Source organism: Manacus candei, unplaced genomic scaffold, assembly GCF_025592945.1.
Source record: "Manacus candei isolate 608988 ecotype Guabito, Panama unplaced genomic scaffold, ASM2559294v1 h1tg000060l, whole genome shotgun sequence".
NCBI classification, from domain to species: Eukaryota; Metazoa; Chordata; class Aves; order Passeriformes; family Pipridae; genus Manacus; species Manacus candei.
The window spans coordinates 12055033-12067441 of NW_026138108.1; the positions used below are offsets into that span (position 1 = coordinate 12055033).

The following is a 12409-nucleotide window of genomic DNA, read 5'->3' on the forward strand; positions in this document are numbered from 1 at the left end:
TGTCACTAACAAGGTATCTCCCTTTATTTTCATCTCTCAGCTGATTAGCTGGGCAGGATTACTAGGCTTCTAGGTTGAGTGCTACGTGGGATGCCTTATTTGCTATTGATTGGGCTTTTTCAGTGAGGAGTCTCAACCTTTGGCTTCTTGCTTTCAGTCATTAACAGATTGTTGCAGTCAGTCTTTCACCTGTCCCGGTCTTAATGGAGCTTTTTTCAAGTCTGTAGGCTACATATAAATACTTAAAGGATGATTCTGCTGGAAAAATGTCTTGAAAGGAGAGATGTGTGGGCCTGTTTTGACAGGGGAAGAGGCTTTTGCTTGGTTATTAACAAAGAAATAGAGACACGCAAACCAGTACTTTTGAAAGACACTAAAAACAATTTTGAAGTTCATACACCTCCTCTTCTGGAGTGTATTTTATAATGGCTTATGGGACAGAGAGGCATAATTAGCACTACATTCATTGCCAGGGACAAAATGCCAACAGTTGTGTGCTTTGTTAATCTTCAGTCTCTCTTGTTACCCCAGCATGGAGCATCATTTATAGGTACCTGTATGGAATGAGGAAAAACAGGAGTCTACCCAGGCCCTAAGGGTGTTACCATTATTAAGGATAATATAATACCAACTTCAGAACTACAGGCCTGTTCTCATTCTTTTACCACGTGCCTGTGATATCAAATAATCCCAAGAAGAGAAAAGAACTAAATTAATTTCTTTCTTAGTTGCATGAAATATTGTTTTATGCCATACATTACACGTCAGCGGCCCTTTATTACTGTGGTATGTGCAAGCAGGATAGATCTTCCAAATGAGGAAAGAATGAGCTTATCCCTACAGAGACAGAGAGACTCTTACTTAATTAGAAGTCAGGCATATGTAGAACCCTTGCTGATGGATGTATAATTTCAGTTGGTGTAAAAAAAAAAAGACAAGAAGGAAAGAGGAGACAAGAATGTTGCCTTTCTAGGTGCAGTTTGTGTAATCATACCAGATTCATCTGTGCTCTTTTCCATTTGTTTCTGGGCTCTGCCAGGGGACCTCTGGGAATATCCCAGAGCTACATGTCACGAGTTGACAGGAGGACTGCTAATTTTGCCAGTGTGCCATGCTAAATAGTGATTTTGATAATTTAACACACTGTTACTTGATAGAAGCATTCCTGTAGCTGCTTGATTTTTTTTCTTACTATTAAGCATATATGAGATTCATGTTTGATATGTCAAATAATCTTTCTGTAAAGATGATTGTGGACATAGGATGAAACAAGAGGAAGTTTCAGTATCCAAACCTACAAATTGTGTTCAAGTGATGTAAAGTAACTGCCATGCTAACAGCTTTGTCTCTCTGGCCTCATTTATTTTATCAAAACACAACGGCTATGGAGAAAAACTGAGCAAAAACATTTCCAAAGTGTTCCAGTTGGTTTTCTCAATAATGAACTGAACTTTAATATATTAAATACAAAATAGTAATAAATTACAATTGCACAATTTCTTACAGAGTTTTTATTAAGATCAAAACTTATTTGTTCAGACTAGATTTATATAAATAAATCACAGTACATTTTTACTTGTGTTTAGAAGATTGTAATACGTATTACAAAATTAAGATTTTTTTTTTTTTTGTCCCTCAAACCATCACTGCGAAAGGAATCATGCATTATTTCTACTAAACGAACAAAAATGCCCACCTAATTGAGAGAGCCTTGATACAGGTATGGCTCTACTCTCCAAAATTAGACATGAAACATAGAGATACCAGGACTATTTATTGAACAGGAAATAATAAAGTATAGTACAATGTTCATGTGTTATTAAAACCAAAAGTATACCAAAACAACACACCTCTCTTCACGCACCTTTGCAATGGGTATTAAAAATGACAGCTGGCCAGCATGCAACTGAGTCAAACATTCCAGTTTCACAATGTCTACGTCTGAGCAAAAGAAGGAGGAACTAAAAACCCCAGACAAAACAAAGGAACAAATGAACAGCCCAGATGCTTACAAGTCCTCTGGTCATCTTCCCCTCTGTGCCACGTGTGCTGCCTTCGGCGCGCAGACGAAACCTTTCCTGGGTGGTGCCTTCCACTGCCGTCTGGATTAGTGCGCCTTGTGGACCTTCAAGGAGATGGAGGTCCTCTCAGAGAACTGGAGGACCCTGGAGAACTTCCAGCTGTAGTTCCTTGCCCAACCCACTCTATTAGAAATTAAGCTCTAAACATGACTCTTGGAACCACTCAGCCTTGAATGTGCAGTGCCATGAAAACCCAACTCACACCTCGCACAGCTGGGATCACCTACTGCAAGGTTGTCACTTCAGGACAGAATTATGGCTGCAAGAGAGGCTTGCCATCAACTGCAACAAGATCCAAGGTGATGCTGTTGCAAAGTCTGTCCCAGCACAGGGGTTTCTATTAAGTTCTACAGTATTGTGGATTACTTTCTCTACATGGTTTTTTCTTCTAGATAAGAAAGCCATTGTTTTCTCTTTTGATACTGAGATGTAATCACATTACAATGCACTGTTCTAAAGGGAAAAAAGCATTTAATTGATGCCACTTCAGATGGAGTCACCTGATCTAATTTTTTTTTACTTCTGTTCAAACAAAATGCATCAACAGTAATTTCAGATCGATTTCTACCTGGGTAAACCAGACTTTTCAACTAAATTTCCCAGTCCCCATTTACCGTTTGCTACTTTTAAACTGAAAGGGAGTTTGCAGCAACTTTTTTGTTTTGATTGCAGATATTTTCCCACCATGCTCGAACGTTGCCAGGTGATAAGCATGTAAACATGTCTCTCTATGTCGCTGACTTTTGGGTGCTCATGATAATATAGCTACATGTCATGTTTGCTTGTTTAAAAACATATAAAGGAAACCAAGCCAAACCAAAGGACAAAAACAACCAAAAACCCCCTAACAACCACCCTCTCAAACCAAAAAGGGTGGACTAAAATAACCTCTTCTTTTTCATGCTTTTGCATTGCCCTTTGCTGTTTCATTTTGGACTGAACCAGGAGTTTTCCACTACCACTAGTAAAACTGGACTTCTAAGAAACAAGTTTCTCAAACGTACTGCTTTGGTGTTTTGTGGATCTGCTGGCATAGAAAGCTGAAGTGTGCAATGGCTGGTAAGAACAACTTGAGCACTGGGTCTTTTATACTACATGTTGTCTTTCTGTTGTGGTACTCCCCACCGCTGCCAGGATTACTGACAGGGAAAAGTAAAACTAAAGAGAGCAGGAATGCTTTTAATGTCTTGTGATTTCAGTGGAAACACACAAAGAAATATTTCAGCACTCAACTGCAGAAGAGTTGTGCTGGGAGAGTCTTTTCATGGGAATATCACAGAACTGTCCATTGTACTTGGCCTCAGTGTCAGTAACTTGGAGGGCTTTTCCATTGCCACTTGCTGCTTTTTCATAAAACAACACCTGACATTGTGGTTTGTTATGGAAAACTAGAAGTTAAAAACTAAAATTTAATAGCACGTTGTTAAAATGAGTGAAATGGGATTTAAATCCTACTGAGATGTACTTCTAAGGGATCTCCTCTTCTGTTTCAGGGTTAAGATACATTTCATATAGCCTAATTATGCATTCACAGCAAATAAGAAAACAAATGAGGGTTTTAACTTTGAAATAATTCTTGTGAGTCTACTACTAATTTACCTCTGAGAATCAGAGTTCAGAAAAGAAAGACTGAACAGTATAGGGACCATAGTTTGCTCTGAGTGTCCAGTGTAACTATCCTCTATTTCTTCCAGTGGCTGTTGCATTATTGTAATACAGTCCAAAAACAGCAGCAGTCTACTGGCAGACCAGAACCATAACATGAAAATATTTCAGGTCTAGGGAATATCATTGGTTAAGTGGAGTATAAGGGTGAAGAGTGAAGTATCCAAATATAGAAAATAGCTATCATTCCATAGATGCACTACTATGATAAGGCAGATATTTGTAAAAAGCACATAGTAATGCCACAGCCTGAGTAACACTTTGCAAGTCATGAGACAGCAAAAATTAGGAGAATATAATAAATTTAGGGGGTTTTCCTCATCCCTAAGCCTTTGAGGTATGCTGGATTCCACTTAAAATGCTCACTGTCACAGAGATTTCTTTCTTGTTTTTTGGTAAAACTGCATTCAAAATAATTCTTTTGATGCCAGACCCTTGAGCATTAAATAAACTGAGTATGGTAATAAAATAAAAGAACCCCAACCCACTGGCAACTATAATGATACTACTTTTTGTTTGATGCCCCTCTAAATTGCTAGGGACAAATCCTAGAAAGTCTCCTGCACTGCTGTGTAGGTGTTTTCACAGAACTCTCTTTTGCTAATGTTGCAGTGGCAAAGATGCCAACTCTGCGTTCCAGGCAGGGGTGCGTGTATAAAGATTTGTCCAGGAAATCAAAGAACTCCACCCCAAAGCAAGAACTCCTCCTCCTTTGCTCATGCCCATCTCCCCATATTGACTCCTGGGACATGAGCCTGGGTAAAGAGTGCAGGACTTTGCCTGAGGTGAGGATCATGCAGGAGCAGATATGCACAATGGATCGCACCACTGGTCTGCTGATACAAAGCTTCAGCTGAAAGCACAGTGAAATAATTTTGCTGTGGCAACTTCATGTCTGTTTTTCTTTCTTTTTTTTTTTTAAATACCCAATTGTTACTCATCTGAAACTGTGCTTGGGCAGGTTTTGAAGTGTTCAGTTTGCCAGAAGCACCCTTGCCCATGGTATTCTCCACAACATGGCACGAGATTTTTGAAAACCACTGTACTTACAGGGCTTCTGCTTTATAACTGCAGCACACACAACAAATCCAAGATTTCCTGCAAGTGCCAAGCTGTTCTTTACCCACTAGCAATCCTTATTTTCTGAAAGATCCCCATTGATAGGTTATAAAACTAATTTTTCAGATTTGGGGTAAGAATTTTAAATATTTCTTCAATCCACGCATGCATATCTGTGTCAGCAAAGCTGCAAATCCAAAACACTTGGTGACCATTCCACACATACAAGACATGAAGCAATGTGTGTGCACATAAGCTTATCTGAACTATATTTAAAGACCAGGGCTCCCTATCTGTAAGTAAATAGCAGACAACTGTACCGTATAAAATACCCATACTTTACATTTGCATTTTTTAAACAGAAAATCTTATGTAAAAACTTGAATCAAATTCTCTCTAGAAAAATTTGGAGGAAGAGAGAACTCCATGCATGGCTAAATAAGTGGCAAAAAATTATCTCAGGGTCTCTTGGTTTGGGGCATAGATTTTATTGCGTGAAAGAGTCCAGCGCTTTGATTTATTTTCTTTTAATGGTCAGAATTTGTCAGAATTTACAATATACCATCATGTAAAATAGCCCTGCTAATTCTACCACAAATAGTAAAGGAAGTCTTCACAGGCACTATATATTTGGAACAGCATTTTAAAATGACACAGGGTGTGTTTGTGCCCAGGCACACGTGTGTGTGCTTGTTTGTATGATCAAGCATTGCCACCTGTGACATGCTTCCAACATTTTGCAGTGTTGTGGACACAACTAAGAAACATTGACTGGAATATCATCTACAAAGGTTGAGGACTAACAACCTCCATGTTATACAGATGGTTATCTTCTTTCTGAAAGAACATACTGTCATTACAAATACCATATGCATCTTGTTCGCACCCAACAGAACTTTTTTTACAGTTTTTCAGATTTGAAGGATTTCTTCAAGCAACCATATTAATTTGTTTTCATGTAGGTGAAAGGAGGCACCAACTGAGACTGAGGACGCAACTTGTCATCAACAAATAAATGCCTGATGACAACCACTCTTGAAAAAAATTATTTAGAAAGCTATCCATTCACAATACTGCACCTTTTTTGCAAATACAAGGACTACTTTTGTTGCTGCTTCCCATACTTGTTGGTTTCCATCGCTACCATTTTGCTTGTAAAACCTGGGTTATTCTAATGAACAGAAATGATGACTTGAATTTGGGTAATGCTTACGACCATACAAATAATCTATCAGTAGCAATAGTGTCAGCTGGAGAATTAATGCTACAAGTGGATAACATTACGCTACTTGAAACCAATAGCTCTTCACACAGTAGAAGACTGAGGGTCCTATTCAGCAAATATTCAGGGTCCTATGGCTGTGGCCACAGAGGTTCCAGAAGCTCTCGCTGAGTCTAATCCTGATTCAGGAACCAAAATGATATGCTGTGTATATATTTCTCTGCACAGCCTGGATGCGCTGGACACCCTCCCCCACTTGATTCCTGGGAAGGAAAAAAATATGTCTCTGTTTAGCTCAGTGACACGAAAAGCAATCCACAGTAATGAAATCTAAAGAAGTTAGCCAGGCATGTATGAAAAGAACAGGATGCCTGTAAAAAGGGAAGAACTGTCAAAACCTAATTGTGGGCTCTGGCTGCAATGAAATTTATCAAAGAGGGAAGACACGTTGGATATAATGATGTACAGAACTTTTGATAAGAGACACTTCTCCTATTCTGGGCAGGAACTACTGCATAACTACTCCTTGTGTGCTGTTTCAAGCCATTCCTATCAATGCTTGGCTACAGCTGGAAGCTTGGTGAGGTGTTTTCCAAACCCAGCTCCCAAATGCCCAGGTTGGCATTTCAGACATGGCACTTCAGCTCACATCTAGCTTGTCACTGAGGGCACAAACACACAGGCAGAGCTTCCCCACTTTGCTCCATCTTCTTTCACAGACAGTTGCACGTTGGCAGCCCCCGTGCTGTGCAAAGGGACGGTGCCTTCCCACTGCGACTCTGCTGAAACTGCGCCGCCGTGGTCCCCAGGCACTGGGAAATGCAATTGCTTATGGACACAGGGCGAGACTGTGGCATTCTTCCCAGTTTGTAGCCTCTTCCTACTGCCTGAAAATTATTTATGGAACCGCCTGGGGTCAGCACTCACAGCCAGGCAGGTAAATCTTCAGCTGCACCTCTGGTAACACGGCCTCACTCTGATGCATAAAGTACACTCAGAGAGGCTGCCTCCACGTATGAGGTGCTTACAGCATCATTCTTGGCTTGATATGGATACTATGGTCTTTCCTGTCCTTCAGCATTGGGGATAACACTGTGGCTGTTCATAAACGTGATAGTTTCTTTTGACTGGGATTACTGCCTGACTTTAGGCAGTGAGAACAACAATGGAAGTAAGTTGTGGTAACTCTTAGGAAGCAATTTAGTTAGATCTCTGATGAATTTTTGTGTCTCATGAATCAGGATTAGTGTTCCCTGTATTGGGGAGAGGATTAGACAGAGGGATTAAAAGGACATCTTTACCCCACTGGACTCTGTGGAATAGCCCCTGAGGATATGGCTAAGAAAGAGTTCAACAGGAATGCCAAATTTCTGCTGAATAGGTTAAAAGGGTGAGGAAGCCTCTTCGGCAGCCATCCAAGCGCAGAAGACCTGCATAACATTCCTGCTGAATAGGGCCCTAAAGACAAAAAACAAAACAAAACAAAACAAAAAAAACCATAGGAACCTTGAAAAGCTTTTCTGATTGTGTCGCTTCTTATCAGCGCCTCAGATCTCCAGAGACACTTAAACATATTTTTTTCAGTGCAGTTAGGCATCCTTTGAGATGTGCTAGTGCCATGGATGATATATTGTTACAAGAAAAGAAGTAAATTAGGTTGTTATATATATAAAAAAAAATAGGTCTTGATTGTTCTGTAAACAAGGTCCATTTCTTTTTGTCAATTATCAACTGAGAGTTACCCAAGATCGTATTTAAAACACAAAACCAAACCCTTAATTGAGTGTATAATGTTTGGTGTTCTCATACATATATCTTGTAGACATTAATTACTTTCTGTCTCCCTGAAATTGAAAGGAGCAGACTTAACTTTCGTTTTATGTTTGACTTTCAATACCGGTGTTTCCAAGCCCTTTTCTAGGATTTACTTCATGCATGTAGATCTTGGGTTTGTTCATAAAATTTTATCCAACCTCTAATGCCATATGGAGGAATATTCAGAATAATTCTAATGGAGAAGTAGGAAATAAAAGTCTTACCTCTACAAGAGGATGCCAGTGAGCAATGGGTTTCCGAGGATATGAGAGCATTTCGTTCCAGTGGTCACGACCTAGACTTTCTGCATCGTTGCCTACTTGACATACTCCAATGACCTCATTGTGACCTACACTGTGAAAATGTTTCATAATATTTTTTTCTTAAAATTTTACCTTTAGAACCATACCATTTGCATATTTAATCAGAAACATTAATAATGGATTTTTAGAATTAATTCTCTCCTGAAAAATATCATGTACTACAAAATACGTAGGTTTGCTCTTTGCATTTCCCACTAATCAGAACGATTTAATATTTCCCCCACTGTGCCTATATGCATTTGTTTCTTGTTTTTGCATGAAGAATACAAAAGGTTCTTTGCCTCTGTTCTGTAATTAGCTGCAAATCAAAGTAAACTCTAAGCCACAATTTTATAACTGGAGGTCTGTGTGTGAGGAGTTTGAAAAAATGCACACAAACAGAACATCAACGTGCAGAGTGTCTGATTATATGCTCAATTACTTCGGTTTTGGTAGACATATATGCAGCTTAGTTATGTCAGCTATGAAAGCAAATCTATATTTTGAAACGTAGAAAGGAAATTCTGCCTGGCGAAACAAAAAATTCGAATCTTCTACCAATATCAACATGAAATTAATTCTCCACTTATAGGGACAAAATTAATAACTTTCTTTCTGGAGGCAAATCTGCCGTGCAAGATTTTATAAGCCAACAGTTGATGTCGTGTTACAGCTACAGGTATCTCACCGGTCATAATCCATAACAGCTATCGACAAGTTAATTTGGTCAATGTTTTCTGGAGGGACGTCAAAGACTATGGCTTCATTGTAAACGGGATTAAGGGTATTCCTCTTGGTGGAAGTTTTTCTTTTCTTTAGTCGCCTTCCCTCACACATTAAAGAAACCTTCACGTAGGGATCTGTGGGAATCATAAGAAAAACGCTGATTTTCTTTTGACGCTTTTAAGCAAACATAATGGCAAGTGAAGGGAGCAGACTTCTTGTATTGCCCATACCTGCTTGCAGAATTCATCTTCTGGACCTGACTGGAATTTGAGCTTCTTTCTTACCATGGGGTGCCGGGGACGCAGTGGAGCTTTGAAAGCTTTACCTGGTTGGCTGCTTATAATGAACAATTTAGGTTCAAGAAGCCCCTTGTTGTGCACAAACTTCTTGGAGGGTATTAAAATATCCACTGAACCATGTTATACATGAGTATTTTACTCAACAGCCTGTGTATCAGCCTATTTATAGCAGCCTAATTACTTGTTAGATTTGTAGCACAGACAGAAGATGACAATGTTTTTCACAACGGGATTTACTGATGTATGGTTAAATATAATTCAAAATGTAACAATTAGCAGCTTATATTTCTCAGGAGAATTATAATTATTTTTAAACTCCTGAATATAGTAAAAAAAAAAAGCTATTTATTTGCAGGTCCTTTCTGGGAGCTGCACAACTCCCTGCTAGTATTTAAAAGTAATTTATGAATTTTTACTTAAATTAGTTTATAATTTTCATTATCAAATTTTGAAAAGGTTGCTGAAAGGACTCTGGGATGGTCACTTCTTTGTCCATATGCCAACAAAAGCAGCATTGGTTCAGTGGCTCTTGGAGACTGGCAGAGAGGGTCAGTCTGCCTCTGTGCCATAATCAGAATACTCTGCTGCTCAAATTCCCAGTATTAGGAATGCATTTTGGCCAACTCATGCTACTCTGAATCACAGTGGCTTTAGAAACAATAATCTCGCTGTCTACTTAAGAGTAAAGTACTTTAAATTGTCGGTTGCAACTGAGTAATCTAAAATATATTATTTATTTCTCACAAACTTCTGTTCTCGAGTAACTCAAGAGCTCATAATATAAGAACCCTCTTCTGAAAAATCATTCTGGGATTCGAAAGGGTTGAATTCTTTGTCTCTCAGGAGGGAAATGGGACAGAAATCCATACTGAACATTAAATTAATTCATACCTGATGCTCCTGTGATATCCATTGCTTTTAAATTTCTTGCCTTTATTATTGTAATAGTTAGTCTACCAGCTGTTGGAAGGTAGCAGAGGGAAAACATAAGGTCACCAAGATCCACGTTATCCTGTTCCAAGAAAAGAGAGATAATATGAAGCAATAATAAGAATTTTCCTACCCACAACAGAAGCTAGAGATAAGAATATACCTTTGGGGATCTACAGTTTAGCAGGCAAAAGCTGAATTCTCATTCTGAAACACATCTGAAAAAACAGACATCCATCTGCATACAAGGTTTGAGTCGCTACGTTTGTTGCTGGGCCACCAAAGTTCTCGAGGGTAAATGAGGTTTTAGTTTCTAGCACTCAGTCCTTGGAGCTGACACTCATTTAAGTGATGAGATACTGTAAGGCACCAGAAAAATCTTTGTCCTGTTTTATATTTTGTAGTGATTTGTTTTGTACCATTGATGAGCAGCCACAGATGTCTGTGCCTTTCCTTCTGGTTTGCAGGAGGATACCCACAGAGAGTTTCACAGAAAAAACCATGGGTTGCACAGGACAAAGTCTTATGCAACTCTCAAGTTTGCATAAACTCAGGTGTGATAAGTCTGAAGTGTCTATGGCAATGGGACAGTCTCTGCTAGAAGTGGAGTAAGGACATTACTTCCTGTGCCTGGAGCAGACAAGCTCCCTTATCAACCTGTTTCAACCTGATTTACAACCTGATTTAGAACCCTTTCCTCTGTTAATGGCATTAACAGGTTTCAGAAAGGTAGTAGCAAGTGTGCAAACCCTATCTGCAGTTACAAAGCATTGCCTTCTTGGTTGTTTTTTCTTGGTCTTTTTTTGTTTGTTTGTTTTTGTTTGTTTTTTTGTTTTTTTTTATTGGTTGGTTGGTTGGATTTTTAAAAAGGGAAATTGAAGTCTTTTATGAAAAATATAGTGAATAAAGGATTGTATTAAATTATTTCTGTGATTTGATTTGCATTGTTTTGACCGAGCAATGAATTCATACTTTCACAGACCTGTCTCCTGTAACCTAATATTTCATTCTTGACTTCAAAGAATTATAATATCCAGCAAATTCAAAGCTACATTCCAGATTTTACAGGGAGGGAAATACAGCTGTTGTGGAGTATGTGTATCTTGCCCACTTAGCTTTGTGCCATAGCTCCTCTCCTTTCCCAATCTGGCTCCTTCTGTGTCAGCCACCAAAAAATGAAGGGTGGTGGATGATATAGAAAGTGAGTGAAAACAGCTCTCAAAACAGCCCCTAACACAGGTTTGTCTCTGAGCTGTCTCTGGCTTCTGTACAGATCAATGCCCAGAGCCTGAGCCGTTATATTACATAGTTTCATGAGTTACTAGGGGAGATAAGCAGGACAGAAAATGTTGTTGTCACAGAGTCATAGAAAAACGTTGTGTCAGAAGGGAATTTTAGGTGTTGCTTGATCCAACCCCTTGCTCAAGAGAGGCATCTTCGCTTTAGTTCTCAGCTCATTCGAGGAAAAAACCCCAAAACATGTAAATTCATTCAAAAGTAGGTCCTTTCCTTGTGCTGTTAATTAAGAGAGATGCTGCCAAAGAAGGAAAAGGCTGATATTATGGGCCCTTTGTCAGGAATAACCAGCTTTTAACTCTGAGTTGACTTCATCACTTATCATCTTTTCTGTTCTGAAGTTCAGTGTTTCATGGTAGCTGTAAAGCTAATAAAGGCTGTGACAATATCGAGGTAGCTCAGATGAGTCACCCAGTTTAGTGTCTCTTGATGGTGCACACTTGGTAACAGACCTGCTGCAACAAACTGTGTCATTGACTCACTTTGTGAGAGGATCAAAGTGCTGTTTGAGAAGGTGATGCTGTAAGAAGTATTACAGGCTGAAGCAATGTCAGCACACCCAGGAGGACAGCACATCCAGCACTTAACAATGCAGGAGGAATTTCCCAGTGATCAGCTGCAGCTCGATACCTATAACCTGGGGAACAGGAAGCAAACTTTTCACTTATCCTTCCCACTGTGATGAAGAGCAACTTCCAGCATGTGAGTGTACTTCACCAACTCTGGGGTGCTGAGATTTGTGGCTGTGGAATCCACTCGTGCTGCATTTCTGAGGGGAGCAGGATTTCAAAAGCCATTTAGAGAAATGATTGTCTGAAACCATCTTTTGGGAATTTGTCAGTCTGGCAAGTTTTTTATAGAGAGGTTATTTTCAGTGAATTGGTCACTAGCCTTCAGAAGAAGACAGCATTGCTGAATCACTCAGGTTTTCCCTGACCATAAAGAAGCCATCAGGCAGCTGTTGCTATAACTGTGTATTTTGGCATTCCTCAATACTGTCAGCCACAGCAGCCT

The 12409-nt window shown here is 39.3% G+C and overlaps 1 protein-coding gene across 4 annotated transcripts in view; it reads right to left on the reverse strand.

The window, feature by feature from the left end:
- Window positions 1–1146: 1146 nt before the first annotated feature.
- Window positions 1147–12409, reverse strand: part of SYT9 (synaptotagmin 9) — a 70661-nt gene continuing 59398 nt past the window's right edge. Inside the window, exons 4-8 of one of the 4 annotated variants that reach the window (XM_051804188.1) lie at window positions 10061–10181; window positions 8833–9004; window positions 8067–8196; window positions 7329–7485; window positions 1156–6290 (exon numbers count right to left, since the gene is read on the reverse strand). In XM_051804188.1, the coding sequence (XP_051660148.1) occupies window positions 7378–7485; window positions 8067–8196; window positions 8833–9004; window positions 10061–10181 (531 nt within the window). In that variant the 3' untranslated portion in view covers window positions 1156–6290; window positions 7329–7377. Of the gene's footprint in view, window positions 7486–8066; window positions 8197–8832; window positions 9005–10060; window positions 10182–12409 lie in introns of those variants that run through there. The other 3 variants (XM_051804187.1, XM_051804190.1, XM_051804191.1) reach the window with 3 other exon arrangements.